A 22840-nucleotide genomic window follows, 5' to 3' on the forward strand; every position below is an offset into this window, starting at 1 on the left:
ACCCGTCGCCGAATGTGAGACAAAGCTTTGACAAAGCCAATTATCAGGTTGGTGATGGCACCAGTGAGTCACTGACAGATCTCAACAGCGTAATTTACCTGGAGGTGGCTGGTTCTCTAGGGAACGGTTTCAACTCTTGGAAGGTGAGGCAGACATGTTTCAGTATATTTCTGGATGCTTGGATGCACGGATTCTAGATTTTTTGTTGTTGTATGTTTGGCTTGTTCATGTCTGACACCCATTTTTGTGTATGTGTGTGGTATGCATTCACTATATTACCTTACCCATTGTGCTTATCTTTTCGTAGAAAAGTCACTAGTTTCATTGGAGGTGTAGGGGAAGCCGCAAAATCTGTCCAAGTGGTAAGGAATTCTATACTTTAATGGAAACATGAAAGAAATAATGTATGTACTGTACATGAGATTCAGATGCCACCTAGTGGAACAAATGCACTGTCACTTGGCATATATACAGTGAGCTTTTATTGAGCAAATATGAATGCAGCTAGATCCAGTACAGTAACTGTCAAGATTCTGAATGCTAATAAATGGGGGAAACATGGGATATGAAGTCACATCAACATTAACCACACAACCAATGCAATAGAACAATGAGTACTGAATGTCTCACAATCACCCCGAATAATATCTACAATAACAGTGTCAAAATGACACAAAAAAGTACATTTGGTTGAGAGAATAATCGCAACCAACTGGGTGGTGAAGCATCCACAACACAATACAAAGCGATGAGTATTGTGCGAAGTGAATTTGACCTCATCCAGAAGCTAATTGATTAGCTGGTATTTGGTTTTTATTTCAAATAGTTGTTGGTTGAAATATCTGATGTAGTCTTCTAAATTCATTTATTCAAGTGTCCTCCTATCGGGGTGAAAAGGCACACCATCATCAGCAGTGTTGACAAAGTTGACAAAAACAAACATTTATTCTCATGTTATGAAATGCATGATTGAAAGAAAACATGCATTTCCTATTGTAAGATATAGTAAAATAAAGCCCAATACTCACTGCAGTAGTACAACCTGTTGACCCTCACGATGTCCAGGCGACTCATCTGTCGGGCCCCTCCGATCTGAACATTAGAGTCTGGCTTTGGAATGGTAGTTGGCAGCTTACCATACTCTTTAGAGAATGCATACCTGGAAGACATATCATTGCATAGTACATGTACAACTGTGGCATACCCGTAGGTGGGAGATTGAAGGTTTATTTTAGCTTGAATAAATACAAATATTCCTAGAAGCTGACCTTCCATAGTGCATCACAGAGGTGTAGTCATACGGAGTCATCAAGTTATTGGTTTCTACCTTTCTGAAGTTGTGTTCCTTGCCTAAAAGAAGAGATTTAGAGATAGATTTTTCACTGTGATAAGACATTAGTATTGTCAGTCTGACAATAGAAACACATTAGCAACATCTCAAACAAAGTGAAAGTAGAGGCCTCTTACCTTTGCTGATGTTCTCTGTGACATCATTGTCCCGGTCGCCGCGGTTCTGCTCATGGTGCATCACCCCCAGAGCATGCAGGACTTCATGCTGGACCGTACCATGATGGACACAGCCACGCTGTTGACCACCTCGACGTCCCAAATATGACCAGCATCTTAGAGACAGGAGCAAAGCACACAGACAGTCTTATCTTCGATATTAACAGTATTGTGTTAGTGTAACAGTTTAACTTTAGTCCGTCCCCTCGCCCCGACCCGGGCACGAACCAGGGACCCTCTGCACACAACAACAGTCACCCACGAAGCATCGTTACCCATCGCTCCACAAAAGCCGCAGCTCTTGCAGAGCAAGGGGAACCACTACTTCAGGGTCTCAAAGCGAGTGACGTAACCGATTGAAACGCTATTAGCGCGCACCACCGCTAACTAGCTAGCCATTTCACATCCGTTACACTAGGAAATACAACGACTGGAGAAAAAACTGCATTATATGAAATTCCCTTTTCACTTGAATGTCTACTTGTAACACACCCATTTCCAGGGTGGAAATACAAATAATCTTGATGCTGCTTCCACCACAAAAATTGGATGCAGGTAGACAGGTGGAAGGAGATCAGTCCTTTTATGATGATATCTTGCTCCTTTAAAGCTGTAAAGAATGCGTAAGACGATTTTCACCTCACTGAATTTAGGAACCTTTAAATTAGACAGCAGTGAGGCGATCATAATGAAAGTTAGGTGTGAATGGCCACTACACAAAATTAATTCAAAAATACACTTACTATACAAAGAGGAGTGTACACAGGCACAGTAACAACCCCATTCTTGTTTTTGGGCCACTTGCAATCTCAAGCTGTGCATGGAGAAGCATTCCGAATCCTAGTTTCCATAGCAATATCTCCAAATAGGATGAGTGGATCATGTCTGTCAATGCCCATGGTAGGAAATAATGGTAAATACTTCAATCCAGAGTTCATTGCCATGGTTTCACCTTAATTGTGTCATTATTGGACCATAGAAATAGAAATGAGAATAAAAACATATGTCTGTGCTTTGGACAGCATAGTGTAGACAAGATCCAATAGATTTGATACACATTCTTTAAAGCAAGATCTTACCTAAGTTTTCGTTGGCGGCCTCAGTTACGTCGGAGACGTCAAGATCACTGTCAAAGTATCTGTACCAAAGACAAAACATTAAAGGCAATCTAGAATAATCATCGTACAATAACTGCATCACATAGCAGGTTGATTTAATGTTTCAGATGTTATCTTGGCTTGTCTTCTCATAACAAGAAAATGGGATTAATGGCCTACCTGAGGTGTGCATGTCCTCATTTCCAGTTGTCACCTCATTCAAAGCCTGCAAAAACAAGGTAATACATAATTACAATAAATAAAATCAAACTCGTGCAATTTATTTAGTATGGCAACGGAAGCAGTCATAATATTCATATTGAAATGCTATTCTTATGATAATACGACTTTGTGAGTTGTCTTCCCACCAGAGGATGACAGTTCACTGCACATAGCAGTGCTGAGGTATGGCTCAGCATGAAGACAAGAGTCATGATGAAGGTGCTTTGGTCAAAGTGTTTTCCCTCAGTCTAAGAGAGGAAAGAAAACATGCTTATTTGATACAATTGTCTCTTAAGACATTCAAGAGTTCAACTATCCAATATTACTCAGATATAATCAAATGTCAAAATAAATGTACACATCCAATGTTGAACAAAAAAAGAATATTGTAAAAATGCTGTCAAGTACCATTAAAAGTATAGTGTGGGTAACATGGAACTAGCATCGTCCTTCTAGAAAGAGCAGTTAAGCACTTATCTGATGTAGGAAAAACTGCATGTGAAGTGAAGCAGGATCTCCTCTGCTTTTATACACAGATGCCGCAATGTAGAAATGTATTACCTATTTAAGCTTAACCATAAACTCATTCGTTCGCGATATGGATCACGTGATACTGAGATGATTTAAAAAAAAAAAATTAAAGTGAGAGATCGTGACGGTTCCTTGGAAGCTAGGTAGATAACCACTCAGCAGTCAAAACATATGGTACGGTGCAGGCTACTGTAGCCTCCCAGGATAGGGGAGATGAAATGATTATTTCAAACCTAATTATGGTTAGCCAAACCGGGGTCAAATACAATTGTCAAATACTTTAAAATATTTGACTGCTTGATACATTTTTGCCATGAAGAAAAGTTCCAATGAAATAGTACCAACATTGCAAACTCCAAGCTAAATCAGGTGCACCTCGAAGATATGTACTTGACCCAGGTCTCTGGAGTCAACGCCATAATCCATAATTCATTTCATAAATAGATGCTTCACCAAATGAAACAATTGAAAAATTGAAAATATCAATGTTTTGGTTATGGAATAAACATAGCGAAACCATAAATACATCCTGCTTTTTGATTTAGATAACATAGGCAATTCAAGACGATGATTTATGACACTTTATAAATCAACACTCTTCTCAGACTTGAACACGTGCAGCCAAAATAGAAAGGTCTGCAGATATGCTCCAAAACAATAACTTTTCTCTGAATTTCCATGTACACCAAGTATACTAAATATTAGTTATACCTTTGCCCTCAGAACAGCCTCAATTTGTTGTGGGCGTGGACTCTACAAGGTGTCGAAAGTGTTGCACAGGGATGCTGGCCCATGTTGACTCCAATGCTTGCCACAGTTGTGTCAAGTTGGCTGGATGTCCTTTGGGTGGTGGACCATTCTTGATACACATGGGAAACTGTTGAGCGTTGCAGCTGTTAACACAAACCGGTGCGCCTGGCACCTACTACCATACCTCGTTCAAAATCACTAACATTGTCTTGCCCATTCACCCTCAATGGCACACATTCACAATCCAGGTCTCAATTGTCTCAAGGCTTAAAAATCCTTCTTTAACCTGTCTCCTCCCCTTCAACTACACTTGAGTGGATTTAACGTCACCCGGTTAGTCTCATGGAAAGAACAGGTGTTAACATTGCGTATACTCAGTGTATGTATGAAAACGATGGTTTAGTTAATGCGGTTCACACAATTTTTACATTTATATTCAAGTTTTTCAACTTTAACGTTCAAACATCAACTTCACCACATACATCCCTTACAATAAAATGATTTCGCAATTCATTTACATACAATAACAATCATTACTGTTTACAAAGCCGTCTTTGTTCTCATTATGTTTTGGTTCATCAAACGAACACCCAAGTCCAATGTTACGGCAAAGCAACTCAGTCACTACATTGAAGGAAATGTATTCTATAGAAATGGTTCCGTACACCACTCCTGGGAATGCCAGGGCTTGAAGGTCATGTTATCAGTGCAAATTTAGATTTACTACCTCCTAGAAATGTGCAGAATAATATCCAGGAAGTTCCAATTTTGTTATTCCCATGTGACAGATATATACTGGAGTAATTATATGGCTTGTTTGTTCACTGGTTTACAGTAAATCACCATTATGTTTCTCACTGGGCATGGTTCACCAATGCATGGCTCGACACCGGTCTTAAAAAGTAACCTTAAGATACGTAATGAGAAAATTTGTGATATTAATTTCATAAGACACATTTTATATTCATCTCCAGACATAAGATGATTTCCAAGCATAAGAATCCATTCAACAATACTTCCTGATTATCCTCATAGGACGAGAAGTGAAAATAATTCAGCTGGTGGATCGGGATTTGATTCAAATGTTTAATTTCTGAATTGTACATAGATTAGCTTGTTACAGAAGTTTCATGTAAAACCATGTTCACAGTGAGCGCAGAGCCGTGGAGACAGAAATATTTCCATTGCCCTCAAAACAGTCTCATAGCTGTACACACACCTTGCATCTCACTTCGTCCCACAGGTTTAAATCAACTAACTTACACAAGTCTTACCTCTCCCTGGTTTAGTTGGTTTAGTTCATATGCAAAAAAGTATATTTAAAATGATTTAAACAAGAAAAATAAATTAAAATGCAAATAAGTCTGACTGTAGGTAAAATGTTGAATACAAAAAAAATGGTAGCAAAATAGGCGATATGGAATTACTCTCAAATCCCTAATCTCACATAAGTATGGCTATTTTACTGAAAATAAAAAACTAAGCGTGCACAGCAAACCAATGTGGGTTTGAATGCACTGTAACCTTAATCTACTAACTACCCCAAATATACCATTACAAATATTAAGTGTATCTACATACTAAACATAGTCGGGAAAATGAACACGTGAAGTACACAACATATCGTAAAGAAACTGCAAGTAACAGGTGAAAAACTGTGCATACCATCTCATCTTAATAAATACTTGAAGTGAATTGTGCTTTGAGTGAAAGCTACTGAAATGTCAAAAGTTGAGATGCACAACTGAAGAGAGATCATTTCTGCATCCTTGCAGAGGCATTCTCGTGATCAGTTGACTTGCTATGTACTATCCTGTCCTCCAGGGGTCGCTCACATCGTCACCCAGCCTAATCCACTGCCGAGTGCAGCCAATCACATGGCAGAGGAGCGCTCTGCAAACATCCTTCCCTGGTATCCTTTTCAAAGGCACTGTACTGGTTATGTCTCTCACAAAGACTGAGGATAAAGTCCATGGGATGATGACCTCCATTCTTGTTATTAATCCTCTAGTAGTTTGTTAAGGAAACATCAGTTTTTAATTCAGTTTTTAATATTCTTGTTTCATTATACTTGAAATGAAGAGCAACAGCTGTCGCAACAAAAACACCAAGCACATCCAGTCTTCTGGGGAGGGGGGGGGGGGGGGGGGACTGGCTGTGCTGGTGTTGCTGTCAGTAATTCTCATGATGTCTGTACTCTGTAGTACCATTGGCTGCATTATTGCCCAGGAAGGGGGCGGGTCTTCAGGATGTGACGACCTGGACGTAGTTAGCAGGGTAAAGGCCCACCTCTCCGTTGGCCAGCTGCCCTTTGCACCAGCCCTGCTCGTCCTCCTCACCCATCTTCATTAGTTCTTCACCTGAGTGATGAGAGAGCAGAAAGCACAGCGGACCATGCTTAAATAATAACTCACACTTTCTCCCAGTCCCATGTATATCTGGAATATTCCACAGACACCACCTGTTGTAATGTACTGAATCTGAATCTCAGTTTTGTTACAGGGACCACCATAAGGTGGCAGCATAATTACCTGTGTAAATCGTGTTCTCACCATATCCAAATAGTTGAAATGACTAAAATATTGACATCTAGCTATATCACCTCTTAGTTTAATCTGAGGTGCTCTTCTAGAAAGCAAAAGCTCAGTGTGAGGGCTTATTCCTCCAAAGTATCGTTAACCCCTGCCTCAAATGATTTGGCATTTTGTGATCCCTCAAGACTGGAACCAAAGTAGACCAAAAGCAAGGCCACAGTGCACTAAGGTCTACTAAGGTCTCTCCACATGGGGACTTCAACTCCTATTATCCAGTATCCACTCCAAATCCAAGGGTGTATGACCCCCCTCTGTGTAGATATCTACTAATCTAGGAGATAGACCCAGACATTGGCTCCCAGTTAGACTGGGCTCTGATGTGGGCTTAGACTGGTTAAGCTCCACTGGGAGGGAGACTTGAGTGTGACCCCACCAATCAGAGGGGCCTTAGCACTGCCTTAACGGCAGTTATATTTCCACTGGCGTAACAAAGGTTCCTCTAGGGTCGTCGTGATCATGGGAATTAACTGCTAATCAAAATAATGGACAATTTTACCCTGTGCCTTTTAGCTGGCAGGAATCTAGGATAAAATAACTGAATTTTGTGAAGTCTCTTGACAAATGACAAGTATGGTTGAGTTCAAGGTTCATTCACACACATTGCACAAAACATAATCGTCATGACCATTAATTGCAACACTTACCTGCAATGTTGACGAGTTGTAGGGGTTTAAAAATGATTATTTGATAATCATTTACTTTGGCAACATGCATTGCCTTCTTATTAGTTCCATAGCTATTTTGAGTGTTAAACATCCAGAATTAAGATGAGTAACTTCGCCCAAAGCTGTAAATACAGTAATGTTTCAAACAGGACATCCTACGAAATAATTATAATCAAGGATATATGTGTAAACAAAATCAGACCAAAGGGAACCAAGGCTGATCCTGTACGATACATATCCTTTCCATAACTAAATCAGGTAAGTGGTAGGATACAAATAATATCGCTGCACAGGGTCTTCAAATCTGATGCTCATGTTGTGCAAATCACACTTGTATGAATTCTCCTACGGTTTCTCTTTTTAAAAAATTCAACACGTTTCTAGACCAAATGAACAAACGGTGAATTAATATCCATGCCACTAGTTTAGCAAGTCAAAGTGTGCATTAGGACCAAAGTGAGCTGTGGCTGCCATGCATACATTGGTCCGAGTGTGTGTGTGTGTGTGTGTCTCGATGTCCGGTGACATTAATAAGCATTAGTAGGGATTAATACCTGCTTTAAAGCTCAGCTCATCCGCCTCCTGCCCAGTGTAATCATACAACGCTCTAACTCGTACACCTGCTACCTTCTCTTCCTCCTCCACCCCATTAGCAGCGATGACCTTTTTGGGGATGTCTTCGTCAGACCAGTCTGATGAGTAGTCTTTAACCCCTCTATTGACAGGAAAGGAAAAAGGGCAGAGGGTTAGTATCCCTTGGCAAAAAAAAATGCTAAACAAATCTATTACTTTGAGTAGTCATACAAGGATGGTATGAAGAAAACACTGAACATGTAATATTCTCTTCCAAACTACACATGGAGGCTGAAACCAGAAATCAAAACATTGTCTATTAAAACGGGCCGTGTATTCTCATGTCGCTGTAGCAATAACTAACCAACAGAGGGTGGTAGCGACCACAGGCCCCCCCCCCCCCAACAAGTTCTATGAAAGGTGACACTACATCAATATACCTTCATTTGATCGCAGTGCTCACGCACTCAGATGAACATCTGTGACTGGTGTATGCATGTTAACTGAATATGGAGGTTAAATGCAACAAGAATAAAAAAAAGGCACAAAAGACATAAGGCCTCTGACTCAGCACTAGTACAAACACTAATTAGAGGCTGCAGCTCTCTGTGGATACAGGAAGTTAACTCCTTGGGGGACCATGGTTACTAAGAACACAAGACAAATACAGTAGCAGAAGCCAAATAGTTCTTCAAAAGCTGGAATAATTGTAGTCTAAACACCTCAGAGGTACAGTATACGTCTCTGGAGCAAACCAGCTTTGGAGCAAACCAACAGGGAGTTAAACAATAACTGTCATCCTTTCGTTTGTCATGTTTTCGAAAAATAAAAACTCTGCCTCATGTACCAAAGTCATTCATTTTTATTACAAAAAAAAAAAATGATGTACTCCTCATAAACATCCATTGTCCCATGGTGACAGTGAGTCAGAAAAACAAGATACTGTCCTCCACAACTATTTTTCCCAGTCTTTCCTGCTCCATGCACAAGGCAACGATTGTATTATAGAAGATGAATGACATGTTTACATTGTTAAGTGCCCTAATGCTGAGAAGACAAGTCATGAATAGTGGTGCAGTCAGACGAAGAGTCATCTCTAAATTTGAACAACTAATTTGGTACAGAAGCTACTGTGATTGTGACCTGCAAATGACCCGAGAGCACAGTTACCTGGTGGTCTCCTGAGGGGTCTGGGGTGCCTCCCCGCTCGAAGGGACAATGTTGGTCAGGGTGACCACGTCCTCCGCCCGGCTGTTCCTCGCCTTCTGGTTGGAGATGGAGCGGTTTGACTCAGGGGACCACTCCTGGGACAAACAGACAACTGTTAATAAAAGACACTTTAAAAAGCATTGAACTATTTTATGTTTTCTAACTATCACCAGCTGGTAACATCCCATTTTCTCACACATACAGAGGCTTCTTCCAAACAGTATAGCTTATTTTGAACATCTCTCACACTTACTGAGTGAAATATTTATTGTATTCATCTGGCATATTGTGTTTTTTAAAGTTTTTTTTATCAATGCAGTCGATCAAAACCACACCCAAACACCACAAAAGAACAGCCACCTCACAGAACTGTAATTTAAACCAAAATCACCATCCAATGAAAAGCGGAGGGAAAAAAAGACAATAAACGGGTGTTAACTGATAACTGAGGGTACAGTTTCGCCAGTCACATGTTGAGGCATCATCTTTGGGAGGATACTAAATAACCAGAGCGCTTTTGAAGCCTTGTGCCTAGTGCTGGAGCCACTACAGAGAGCTGTGCTGCTCCCCAGCCAGGACAAAGGGCCCCTGTGTCCGGGGAAACCAGTGGGAATGCCAAAGGATTCCTAAGGAGACAGAGGAGAGCTGCCTCGTTCTCACTCTCCACAAGCTTCACAGTGGCTTTGCCTGGAACTGGAAACCAACGCCGGTTTCCAGATCAACATGCTCCTGTGTGCCAGCTATCGCCAGCTTTAAATTGATCATTATGAAGTAGAGGATTTTTTTGTTCACAGTAGCTGTAATTTTCCACAAAACAGAAAAATTGCATTTTGCAGCCTCCTGCATGTGCAGTAGAGTGAAGGTGGTGACTGAGGAGCAGTTTTAATGGGCTGGCTTACAAACCTTGGGCTGTGTGTGGGGTGGTCAGAGCAGGCTTTAGCTCTAAGAAAGCACTCCAGCATTCCAGAACCCACTCAGGTCCACTTGTCACACAAGGGTCCATTCAATGTCATCCCCATTCGGAATTTACCAACAGTTCAAGCAAGAGCTCAATATGGCTCTATGGAGAAGATTTCTTATTTATATGAACAGTGAATACCTTTTACAACGTTTCTTTACCAGATCATTTGGGTTTCATATATACTATTTGAAAATCAGCAAACACAGGCAACATTTATTATAAGCTTACGGTATGCAATTTGTATTGTAACTCATGTGCCCTCATTCAATAGACAATTGTTTACATCAAAGAAGGTTAGACCGACAAATGTCCTTTACCTCAAACTGTGGCCAGTTCATGCTCATGCCAGGCCCATGGGTGTTTCTCCACCACCTCAGGTCTTCGCTGTCATTGGCTGCAGTGATGGTCTGGCCCAGGTCACGGTACAGGACCTTGAATCTAAGGGACAAATTCCTCTGTTAAATCACTGGAGTCACCTTCTCCACACTTAACACAATACTGTGGTCAATGCGTAAGATTGCATCCACACGTGTTGAACTAACGACAAGTATGTAATGTGAACATCTTGGGTATGAATACACAGGATAACAGGGGTCTGTGGCAAAATGAGAGCACACGCGTCAAAAACCATTTCATTATAGGAACATAAAATACTTTAAACAATTTTTATTTTATTTTTTTAAATGGGAGGATATGCAGAGGTCCACAAATAAAACTGAAATCACCATAACATTTTTTTTTATTTAGCCTTCTATTGGAATGTGTGACTGAGGTTGTTTTTGTTGTGGGATTGGTCGACTTTATCCAGTCAAACCCATAGATCAACTCTTACTGTACTATGCTAGGTTTATCTCAATCTCTGGTAATACCAAGCTATAAGAATGTGGCCAAATTCCACTGAATATTTGTTCAGCCCAACTATCGACAGTGCCATGGTCACCTTGCCCTTGTCTAAATACAGTAAGGACCTGATATGAAAGACTGCTAGTTAACGGACAACACCAGCAGTTGAACATTCACTCATTGTGTACACATACTGTTGAACAGAAATGTAGGCTAATACTACAAAGTAGTTGCACTATTAGATGCCCACGCTCAACGTTTACTGTTCAATCTTATCAATCTATGCAACTGTAAAACATGACTGATGTCTCATCATACCTGTATGTAACAAATGTCCAGTACCCAATTCAAGATAAATGGAAAATATATTTCTTATGAAATAAATATATGAACCAAGATACGTTGTAAACCATTAATAGATGTGTCCAGAAAAAGAATAAATAAGATTACCTCACTTCACTCAAGATATTTCACAGAACAAGGGTAGAGGTACTAGTCAGCAGAATGTGTGATTCTCATACCCATCCTTGCTGGAGAGGTCCATGTGTTTGTGGATGTCCAGCAGGACCTCCTTGAAGAAGCACAGCCTGTTCTTCTCGGCCTCCTGGGTGATCTCAAACACCTGCTCCATGTCCTCCATGTAGCGTGGGTTACAGCGGTTCAGCTCCTCCAAAGCCTTCTCATAGCGCTCCTTTGCCTGGAGTTAAAAATCAGACACACAACTAACTAGACCTCTAGCTTCCGACACAGATCACAGCATCACCATCTTTACGTGCAAAACAAAAAAATGGGAGTAAACGGTAGAAACGCATTAGCCATTTACACTACCGTTCAAAAGTCTGGGGTCACTTAGAAATGTCCTTGTTTTTGAAAGAAGCAACATTTTTTGTCCATTAAAATAACGTAAAATTGATCAGAAATACAGTGTAGACATTGTTAATGTTGTAAATGACAATTGTAGCTGGAAACGGCTGATTTTTAATGTAACATCTACATAGGCGTACAGAGGCCCATTATCAGCAACCATCACTCCTGTGTTCCAATGGCACGTTGTGTTAGCTAACCCAAGTTTATCATTTTAAAATGCTAATTGATCATTAGAAAACCCTTTTGCAATTATGTTAGCACAGCTGAAAACTGTTGTCCTGATTAAAGAAGCAATAAAACTGGCCTTCTTTAGACTAGTTGAGTACCTGGAGCATCAGCATTTGTGGATTCGATTACAGGCTAAAAATGGCCAGAAACAAATATATTTATTCTGAAACTCAGTCTATTCTTGTTCTGAGAAATGAAGGCTATTCCATGTGAGAAATTGTCAAGAAACTGAAGATCTTGTACAACGCTGTGTACTACTCCCTTCACAGAACAGCGCAAACTGGCTCTAACCAGAATAGAGGAGTGGGAGGCCCCGGTGCACAACTGAGCAAGAGGACAAGTACATTAGTGTCTAGTTAGAGAAACAGATGCCTCACAAATCCTCAACTGGCAGCTTCATTAAATAGTACTCACAAAACACCAGTCTCAATGTCAACAGTGAAGAGGCAACTCCGGGATGCTGGCCTTCTAGGCAGAGTTCCTCTGTCCAGTGTCTGTGTTCTTTTCCCCATCTTAATCTTTTCTTTTTATTGGCCAGTCTGAAATATGGCTTTTTCCTTTGCAACTCTGCCTAGAAGGCCAGCATCCCAAAGCCGCCTCTTCACAGTTGACGTTGAGACTGGTGCTTTGCGGGGACTATTTAATGAAGCTGCCAGTTGAGGACTTGTGAGGCTTCTGTTTCTCAAACTAGACACTAATGTACTTGTCCTCTTGCTCAGTTGTGCACTGGGGCCTCCCACTCCTCTTTCTATTCTGGTTAGAATAGACTGACGAGTTTCAGAAGAAAGTTCTTTGTTTCTAGCCATTTTAAGCCTGTAATCGAACCCACAAATGCTGATGCTCCAGATACTCAAGTAGTCTAAAGAAGGCCAGTTTTATTATTCTTTAAATCAGGACAACAGTTTTCAGCTGTGCTAACGTAATTGAAAAAGGGTTTTCTAATGATCAATTAGCATTTTAAAATGATAAACTTGGATTAGCTTACACAACATGCCTTTGGAACACCGGAGTGATGGTTGCTGATAATGGACCTATGTAGATATTCCATTAAAAAAATCTGCCGTTTCCAGTAACAATATTCATTTACAACATTAACAATGTCTACACTGTATTTCTGATCAATTTGACGTTATTTTAAAATGGACAAAAAAAAAAATCCTTGCTTTTGAAAGAAAAGCTCATTTGTAAGTGATACCAAACTTTTGAACGGTAGTGTACATTTACATATTTTGTCCCGTTATACCATTTTAAATATTTATGCATTTAAAAAAAACGTCAGATGCCAGGAAGCACTTGGCTTTGACCTAGCTAATGTTGTTTGGCATGTTGGTAATCTGAGAGAAAGAGCCTGCCCTCCCTGAGCAGACAGAGAGCCGTTATGGGGTGTAGTCACAAGAGATTAGCTGTGGGCAAGTAAACAGACATAAATCCAGAAAAACTGGATTTACTGTCTAAATTACAAATGATCCCTACATTCTAAATTAGGTGGAGCTTTGTTTATAGGAAAGCTTTGATTACAAAATCAACATCAATGGGACCTTACTGTGCACTTCCTACAGCTCATTATAGTTTAGACATGGGAGACTAACAGTAACAGCCTCTACAGATCCAGCCAGTCAAAAACAGCTGCCAGTCCATATGCTTGTCGCTGCAAAGCTGCCACCTGACAAGCCTCAGCACGCCAAACAGTCATGTTTAAAAAAAAAAGGCACATCGGTATGTGCTTCCCCACCCACAATTTGACACTTGACTACAGGCTGCCTCTAGACAGCACACCAACTAAAACAAAGCTCTGTAACTGCACTGAACCAATTCCGCCAACACATCCGCTATTTAGACAGGACAATTAGCTGATCCTATATGTAACCTTTATTTAACTAGGCAAGTCAGTTAAGAACACATTCTTATTTACAATGACGGGCTACACTGGCCAAACCCGGACGACGCTGGGCCAATTGTGCGCCGCCCTATGGGACTCCCAATCACGGCCGGTTGTGATACAGCCTGGACTCAAACCAGGGTGTCTGTAGTGATGCCTCTAGCACGGAGTTGCAGTGCCTTAGACCGCTGCGCCACTCGGGAGCCCAAAAGGCTGGTACAAATAACATATTGAACGCTCAAGAGTTTGGCTTGTCACTTGTGTTCATGGGTTAACAGTCGGTCCAAAAGTATCAGGATTCCAGCGTGTAAGAAAAACCTCAATGACCTCACAAGCCGCTTGACTAAAATAAACGTAATGCAAACTGATCACTACCTAGCTGAATACTTATTGTTCACATATGATCGGTGGAGTTTCAGTACCTTCTCCGATTCCTGGTTGCATTTCTCGACACGGTCTGTAAATTTGCGGACCTCTTCCGGTGACTTGGTGGGGTCAGCCTTGGCATGGGTCTCACGAGTCAAGGCAGTCTTCTCCTCCTTACGGGTCTGGTGGTAACTCTTCTTAGACGACTCCACCTTGGACAGAGGAATTTCTCTATTTACAATCATCGCCAACCCCACATCTACATTGTATTTGGTACAAATCATTCCCTAAGCTCTAGACCTCAGCTAAATCTGATAATTAATAGTGTGGCTGCTGAACAAGTCAAGGAGACAAAATTACTTGGCATTACCTTAGAATGTAAACTGTCATTGTCAAAACGTATAGATTCTATGGTTGTAAAGATGGGGAGAGGTCTGTCAATAATATTACGCTTCGCTTTGACACCGTACTCCAAAAAGCAAGTCCTGCAGGCTGTAATTTTGTATTATCTTGATTATTGTCCAGTCATGTGGTCAAGTGCTGCAAAGACAGACATATTTAAGCTGCAGCTGGGCCCGGAACAGAGCAGCACGTCTTGCTCTTCATTGTAATCAGATGGATAATATAAATACTATGCATACCAGTCTCTCTTGGCTAAGAGTTGAGATTGTATCTTATAAAAAGTAGTGACGCAGTCAATGTGTTGAAAATTCCTAATTGTTTGTATAGTCAACTGACACACAGCTCTGAGACACACACCTAGCCCACCCGACATGCCACCAAGGGTCTTTCCACAGTCCCCAAATCCAGAACAAATTTAACAAAGCGTACAGTATTATATAGAGCCATTATTGCATGGAACTCCCATCTCATATTCCTCAAATTAACAGCAATCCTGGTTTCAGAAAACAGATAAAGCAACACCTCACGGCACAACGCCTATCCCCTATTTGACCCAGATATTTTGTGTTTATGTATTGATACACTACATGACCAAAACTATGTGGACACTTGATCTTCAAACATCTCAATCCAAAATCACAGACATTAATATGGAGTTGGTCCCCCCTTTGCTGCAATAGCAGCCTCCACTCTTCTGGGAAGGCTTTCCACTAGAAGTTGGAACATTGCTGCGGGGACTTGCTTCCTTTCAGCCACAAGAGCATTAGGTTGGCCACTGATGTTGGGCGATTAGGCCTGGCTCGCAGTTGGCGTTCCAATTCATCCCAAAGGTGTTCGATGGGGTTGAGGTCAGGGCTCTGTGCAGGCCAGTTAAGTTCATCCACACACCGATCTTGACAACCCATATCTGTACGGACCTTGCTTTGTGCACGGGGGCATTGCCATGCTGAAACAGGAAACGGCCTTCCCCAAACTGTTGCCACAAAGTTGGAAGCAAAGAATTGTCTAGAACGTAGCGTTAAGATTTCCCTTCCCTGCAACTAAGGGGCCTAGCCAGAAGCATGAAAAACATCCCCAGACCATTATTCCTCCTCCCCCAAACTTTACAGTTGGTACTATGCATTGGGGTGTTCTCCTGGCATCCGCCAAACCCAGATTCATCTGTCCGACTGCCAGATGGTGAAGTGTGATTCATCCCTCCAGAGAACGCGTTTCCATTACTCCAGAGTCCAAGTGGCAGCGAGCTTTACATCACAGCTTTACACCACTCCAGCCGACACTTGCTTGGCTTTGTGCATAGTGATCTTAAGCTTGGGTCAGGGTCTGCTCTGCCATGGAAACCCATTTCATTAAGATCCCAACAAACAGTTCTTGCGCTGACGTTGCTTCCAGAGGCAGTTCGGAACTCTGTAGTGAGCGTTGCAACCGAGGACAGACAATTTTTACGCACTTCAGCACTCAACGTTCCCATTCTGTGAGCTTGTGTGCCCATTTCTTTTGTTATTTGACTATTTTTTTCTCCCCAATTTCATCGTATCCAATTGGTAGTAGTTACAGTCTTGTCTCATCGCTGCAACTCCCATACGGACTCGGGAGAGGCGAAGGTCAAGAGCCATGCGTCCTCCGAAACACAACCAAGCCGCTCTGCTTCTTGACACAATGCACATCCAACCCGGAAGCCAGCTGCACCAATGTGTCAGAGAAAACACCGTACACCTAGCGACGTGGTCAGCGTGCACTATGCCCGGCCCGCCACAAGAGTCGCTAGTGCGCGATGACACAAGGATATCCCTGCCGGCCAAACCCTCCCTAACCCGGAGGACGCAGGGCCAATTGTGCGCCGCCCCATGGGCCTCCCGGTCGCGGCCGGGTACAACAGAGCCTGGACTCAAATCCAGAATCTCTGGTGGCACAGCTAGCACTGCGATGCAGTGCCTTAGACCACTGCGCCACCCGGGAGGCCGTTGTGTGCCTATTTCTACGCGGCTAAGCCATTTCCACTTCCACTTCACAATAACACCACTTACAGTTGACCGGGGCAGCTCTAGCGGGGCAGACATTTGACTTGTTTGAAAGTTGGCATCCTATGACGGTGCCACACTGAAAGTCAATGAGCTCTTCAGTAAGGCCATTCTACTGCCAATGTTTGTCTATGGAGATTGCATGGATGTGTGCTCCATTTTATACACATAGGTGTGACCAAAATTGCCAAATCTACTAATTTGAATGGGTGTCCACATACTTTTGTATATATAGTGTATGTAGGCTGTGTGCCATTTTACAATGCATGTAGTTCTGTCCTTGAGCTTTTCTTGTATATTGTTACATTTTAAGTCATTTAGCAGCTGCTCTTATCCAGCGCAAATTACGGTGGCAAATGCATACATTTTTCATACTGGTATCCCGTGGGAATCAAACCTACAAATCTGGCGTTGCAAGATTCATGTTTTACCAACTGAGCCACACAAGACTAGCAACATTAATGTTCTGTATTATGTCATGTTTCAAGTTGTGTGTGGACCCCAGGAAGAGTGGCTTCTGCTTTCACAACAGCTAATGGGGATCCTAATAAAATACCAAACAATACTAAACACAATGTATACTACTAACCTATTATTGGTCATTCAGGGTTGATGTCTAAATATTAAACTGGTAAAAAAAATAAAGAGCAACGCTCACGTCTTTCAGTTTCCGGACCCAGGGTTTCTGTGCCTTGCGGAATCCTTCATCTGCATCCTTTGTCTCCCGGAAACCTCCGATCATCTGCTTGTGGAAGGCATCTTTCTGCCAGTTACGGATCTTCTCGCTGTCCTCCACAGCCAGGTGCTCCTTCAGCTCCATGTGGATCTCACTCAGCCTATCAGCAGCATTCATGAAGGCATGCCACGCCTTCTCCAGGGTGCCATACTGAGGCCCTTCAGGGGGGTAATGGACATATTTCGGATAATGGACACCCTTCACAGGGTTAATGGACACATTTCACTCCAATAACACTTGGCTCCAAGTCATTTAATGAGAGTGAAGTCATTATCAACCAGTAAATGATGACCTATATCTTTGGGAAGGCGTGTCATATCCGTTTTATGTACTAGTCACTGACAGGGTGAGAATGAGATAAATGTTGAGGCAGTATATGAGCTTTACTACAGGCTCTTTTGGGGGTGGCCACGGCGAATGAGTCCCTCCACTACCAGGCCAACTCACCTTTCTCCACCACGCCCCTCCACTTCCTGGCCCAGTCACTCAGCTGCTGGGAATAGCCCTTCTCAATCTTGGCCCGCTCTGCAAAGCAGCCGACTAGCTCGTTGCACAGCTTGTGTCCATCGTCGATACGCTTCACTGTCCTCTTGTAGTGCCCCGGCTAAGTAAAGATGGACACACACTTGCGTAAGAAAGATCTGCTACATATGGAGAACAGTCACTTAATCATTATTACCGCATATCAGTCTCATTCGGAACGTTGAATACTCCTTGATATCTGCAATAACCCCAACCTTAGTGATGATTCAGCAAAACACAAATTGGCTTTTTATTTATTTACTAACTAAATAATAACACAGAATACACATACACGATATGATGGCTTGTTACACAATGGAAAGGGGGTGGAGAAAGACAGCGTCAACTTACCGTACATACATTTGGAAACTACACTCACCGTAACCAGAATTCTTAGCACCCTAACCACTGCTCATTCGGATTAGAAATGCTATATATATATATATTCCCGCGTAGCTGTCTTTCTCTGTTTAACTCGATGGATACGTCTATCGGTAGTGGCTCGATGTAAGGTCACAATGTATTTTGGTAGTGGAGTGATTGTTCGACAACCATTAGTACATCTGAAGAAACTATTCTAAGAGGGATCGGTTCTTTCCCCTTGTGTCTTCGGTCAAATTCTAGGACCACTTTTACATGCACAGCTGCAGTCTCCTAGGTGATCTTCACCCGTGTTGAGTTTGAGAGCTTCGGAGTTTCTAACCATTTGTCAACACTCAGCTCGCACTGTACGTTGGCTGGTCTTTTGGCACTCTGGCCAAAAAGGGGGCGTTCCATCACGCCGACAAAATGTCTGAGCTCACGTGGGCGTGGTTACTGACTGGGCACAAGTTTATGAAAAGCAATTTCATTTGTCTTCAAAAGTATTTTTATAATCACATTTTATACAACATTTAGATGTAAACTTGATACATAGGATGCGTACACTTTCAGAGTTAGTTACTTTGTCATACCATCACAAAATAATAACCATATCATAGGATTATTCTTTAGATCCCCACGGATCCATTCTTAAACATTCCTATCTTATGAATATTGTTCGAAAGTTCATTCTTTGGCCGTTAGAATTTTTGGCGGCAAAGGTCTGCTGTAGACAAAGGGATTTCTTTCCCAATACTGCAGGGCAAGAAAGAGAAAGCTCTCTCTAAATGTACGACCCAGTGTTAAGGTGTCAAGACCAGCACAGCCCCCCTTCCACTCCTCTGTGGGAGAGGGGGTCTGGCTATCTTCAAACATTTGCCTAGGTATTTGCCTAGGTGATGAGTCTCTCGATCCACTGTCAGGATAGTCATGACACCAGGGAGAGAGACATATTACATCACATAACCAACCACTGAACTCTTCGATGCACAGGTGACGACTGCTGCTAGTTTTCCTCGGAGCAAGTGATAACTTGATGGGGCATGCCTGATGAGGTGGGGGAGAAGAGGAGCCAATGGGATGAGGAACCTCTAACAGCCAGGACATGGAAATGTATAAATCAGCAGGGACTCATTACGAGTGTTGCCCTGTAGTGTTTCTCTTGAAAAGGAGCCCTCCATGAAAATGATGGAAGGCTGCCTGAGGGGGCAGTCCTGTGGTAGTCCGACTTCCACACCAGAACGGTCAGCTCCACAGGGTTGGCAGCCCTGGGGGTTGGAGTTGTTGAGCTTACCTCCCAGAAGCTTTCGCAGCACCCAACGTCTCGCAGGTCTCCATTGGAAGACATTTCGGGATCACCTTTACAGCACGGAATGATGGCGGCAATCTGTTAAACTGAAGAGAGAACAAGTAAGATTGACTGTAGATGGCCTACGTAGCTGGATATAGTTATGTGCAACCCACTCAAACTTCTGGGAGTCAAATTCAAGAGACAAATGCAAGGAAATTACCAAAAGCAACAGTTGCAACTACCATGTCATCACAAGAGACAAGTAAATTGCTGCCCTACTTGGCAAGCATCCATGGGGTTAATACCAAAGCAGTGGCTGGGCAGAAAAAGAAAACTAAGAGAATATTTCTCATTTCCCACCTCCTTTCACTCTGACCCTGCTAACCTTCATGCATTTTCTGACCAAGTGATCCACAGCACCACACGTGACGTATCCAGTCACCTGACATTACGCCACATCTTTAATCTGTATAAAAAGGCCCCATAGCGTCACCTCACAGAGCTAATGAGTCTACCCTGAAGGTGTAATCCAGTAATCCCTTAGGGTGAGGGGAGAGAAATAAGCAGAGCAGGTCTCACCTCTGAGTGTCCATCTCTGTCTGAGAGGATTGAGCCGAGGCAGAGAGACAGACTAGTTTTAGCCAGGCTGAGTGGGACTGGGGTAATGACTGGGGCTCTTAAGATTACAATGCCCTGTCATCCAGGTCTGCCAAGCAGCACACTTCCATTTGGTCATATTAATTGCAAGTCAACCAAATAGCTGATATCTAATATGTTTTTCAAGAGCAAAGCTCCCTGACACATCCACATTCCTTGAACTCTAGTACACTCATATGCTTGAAAATAAAAAAAAACTTGTCGCATGGTCAATTGACAAGATAATTCAATATTAAAATAAAACAAAAAAATCTAATCTAGATTCATTTTTAAAAAGTCAATAAGCTAGGTGAAAATGAATTTCCAACTCAAAATTAACCCTGTACAGAGTTCTGGGGCCGGATACACAAAACATTACTTACGAAAAAACGTAAGAAGTTTAACGGGGGAAAAAAATAGGAAGTTTATAAGATAGTTTGGAAATGCAATTCCTCAAAATGTTCTAAATATCTTATGTGGCATTGACAGTGACGTGCTTGAAACCAATAAGCCTGTGACAGGGATGATCGGATTTTGTTATTTCACACAGCCATCAGACTAGCTATATCAAAAATGGATAACCAAGAAAAGATATTGAATCGATGGTGGAGGAAATAGCAGCCAGGAAAAGGTGGCTGTGGGGGAGACTTGATAACTGCAGGGTCAATGCAGAGACCAAAAAAAAAGGATGGGCGAGAGTGGCCGAGTCTGCCTCTGCCGTCTTGAGTATGGCTAGGGACAGTGACGCCATAAAACAAAGTTGGCTGCTAAGAAGGGAGCTGAGACCATTCATGTGGAACAGCTGGAGGAGAAGTTGTCATCTATCATAGAGATGGTGGAAGACCAGTAAGTTAGCTAGAAAATGCGTAAAGACATTATAGCCAATGATGTTAACGTTAGCCAAGTTCTTCTTTGCAAATTGACAAGATATCGCGAGCTATTTAACACTTCTAGAATATTGTAATATATTGTTAATTACTAGCTAGATAATGAGCTAGTAATTTGTATTCTTGCTGTATTTAAAATATCCGGTAGCCAACTGGCTGAGGCGCAGGAAAACGTTCATGGTTACAAAAGTATCCATTCATCTCTAGACAAGGGTTTAGCTGTCCTATAGTTAAGTACATTTCCAAGAAGAAATCCTAAGGCATTATTTTCAAGAATCCTATTTCTTAACTTATTTCTTAGGAAAAACCTTAAGAACATTTCCAATAACTTTGAGGAATAGCAACTTTGCTAAAAACTCTCTTCTTAGTTCTATAGTTAAGGGGGGAAAGAATGGCAGTTAAGAAATTTCTTAAGGTTTTGTGAATCCGGCCCCAGTTCCTTATACGTCCACTTCTCCGGTCCTGTTCCTGATTGGCACAACTAGCTAATAGAAAGTCAAACAGCTTCCTTTGACAATTAGAGGAAGACTATGGATTCTGGTGAACATTCATTACCAAGGATATACAGTGTGACTTTGCACTGCTAAAAACGCCCTATCAAGTATGGCTGACCCCATTTTGTCAACAGGAAGTTGGTCAAAGAAGATTTTAGTCGAGCAGTTGCATATATATATATATATATATATATTTTTTTTTTTAAATGGTACACAAGACACCTGTCTGATTCACGCCTGTCTGAGTGAAGTAATCTATTGCGGAGGCCGCAGGGATGGCACACAAGTATCACATTTACTGTTACTTACCATAATTTCTAATATTTAATGTTTGGTTAAGGTAACTTCTGTTAATGCATTCAATATAGTATTATTACAGTCTTACCTTTGTTTGCAGAGCGCACAACCTAGGCTACACTTGTGAGAAACAAGTTGTTTTGGTTTGTTTCATTCCATTTACAAGTTGTAAATGTATTACTTGTAATTTGTTTGGAGCGCTCCTGTCAATCTTGAGTAGGCTTATAAATGTGTACATTTGTGGATCGGATACTGTTTCTGATGGTCTTAACTCAATCAAAGAAATTCTCTTAGCCTTTATTTTTTTAACCTTTATTTAACTAGGCAAGTCAGTTAAGAACAAATTCTTATTTACAATGACAGCCTAGGAACAGTGGGTTAAATGCCTTGTTCAGGGGCAGAACGGCAGATTTTTACCTTGTCAGCTCGGGGATTCGATTTTGCAACATTTGGTTACTAGTCCAACGCTCTAATAAGGCTACCCTGCCCTTTAAAAAAAAGCTTGAAAACAAAATCTGTTTTTATCCATTGAGAATGACAATAGCTCCTCAAAGTAGCTCATTTGAAAAATGTTCCCAGCTTTCTCCCTTTTGATAACCAAGTGGAAAACATTTCATGCACTGATCCGGTGGAACTGTAATAAAAAAGGCATACCTGATTACGTTTATCCCTTGCGCAAATAGCCTACAGCTGCGTGTCTGTCCGGAGCTCACTGGCGGAAACTGAGGGCCCATAATATTTTAATACAATGCTGCAGGTTCGCTAGCAAGTTTCAGGCTGGATCCAAGTTAATAGTTGATACAATGTTTCAAGTTCCTTTCAGACAGGCCATGCTGGTCACGAACATAGTTAGAGCAGAAAGAAACAAATGGTTCTCATACCCATGGTATACGGTCTGATAAA

At 41.8% G+C, this 22840-nt stretch overlaps 2 protein-coding genes across 3 annotated transcripts in view; both read right to left on the minus strand.

Annotated features, from left to right (window-relative positions):
• Window positions 1-443: 443 nt before the first annotated feature.
• LOC120045734 (high choriolytic enzyme 1-like) lies at window positions 444-4139 on the minus strand. 2 transcript variants are annotated; one of them, XM_038990683.1, is made up of 6 exons: window positions 2784-4139; window positions 2250-2644; window positions 1468-1622; window positions 1269-1350; window positions 1029-1159; window positions 444-881 (listed from the first exon to the last, which is right to left on the minus strand). In XM_038990683.1, exons 3-6 carry the CDS (start codon window positions 1526-1528, stop codon window positions 862-864), a joined length of 294 nt encoding a protein of 97 aa, XP_038846611.1. In that variant the 5' UTR covers window positions 1529-1622; window positions 2250-2644; window positions 2784-4139; the 3' UTR covers window positions 444-861. The 2 variants fall into 2 exon arrangements, with proteins under 2 accessions (XP_038846611.1, XP_038846603.1); XM_038990675.1 differs by lacking the exons at window positions 2250-2644; window positions 2784-4139 and having other exon boundaries at window positions 444-1159; window positions 1468-1778.
• Window positions 4140-5172: 1033 nt separating this feature from the next.
• Window positions 5173-22840, minus strand: part of LOC120045722 (protein kinase C and casein kinase II substrate protein 3-like) — a 31338-nt gene continuing 13670 nt past the window's right edge. Inside the window, exons 3-11 of the mRNA XM_038990666.1 lie at window positions 19627-19727; window positions 17898-18054; window positions 17373-17608; window positions 14348-14503; window positions 11473-11648; window positions 10426-10546; window positions 9109-9242; window positions 7920-8080; window positions 5173-6466 (exon numbers count right to left, since the gene is read on the minus strand). Coding sequence (XP_038846594.1) covers window positions 6351-6466; window positions 7920-8080; window positions 9109-9242; window positions 10426-10546; window positions 11473-11648; window positions 14348-14503; window positions 17373-17608; window positions 17898-18054; window positions 19627-19680 — 1311 coding nt within the window. The 5' untranslated portion in view covers window positions 19681-19727 and the 3' untranslated portion in view covers window positions 5173-6350. The remainder of the gene's footprint in view (window positions 6467-7919; window positions 8081-9108; window positions 9243-10425; window positions 10547-11472; window positions 11649-14347; window positions 14504-17372; window positions 17609-17897; window positions 18055-19626; window positions 19728-22840) is intronic.

This window comes from Salvelinus namaycush, chromosome 1 (genome assembly GCF_016432855.1).
Source record: "Salvelinus namaycush isolate Seneca chromosome 1, SaNama_1.0, whole genome shotgun sequence".
Lineage (NCBI taxonomy): Eukaryota > Metazoa > Chordata > Actinopteri > Salmoniformes > Salmonidae > Salvelinus > Salvelinus namaycush.

Bases quoted from the DNA above. Each gene is read 5' to 3' on its own strand.
- LOC120045734 (XM_038990675.1), bottom strand. From the start codon at position 1,528: ATGCACCATGAGCAGAACCGCGGCGACCGGGACAATGATGTCACAGAG. The intron at 1,351-1,467 runs GTAAGAGGCCTC...CTCTTCTTTTAG, and splicing joins CACAGAGAACATCAGCAAAG to GCAAGGAACACAACTTCAGA. The intron at 1,160-1,268 runs GTCAGCTTCTAG...TATGTCTTCCAG, and splicing joins TCTGTGATGCACTATGGAAG to GTATGCATTCTCTAAAGAGT.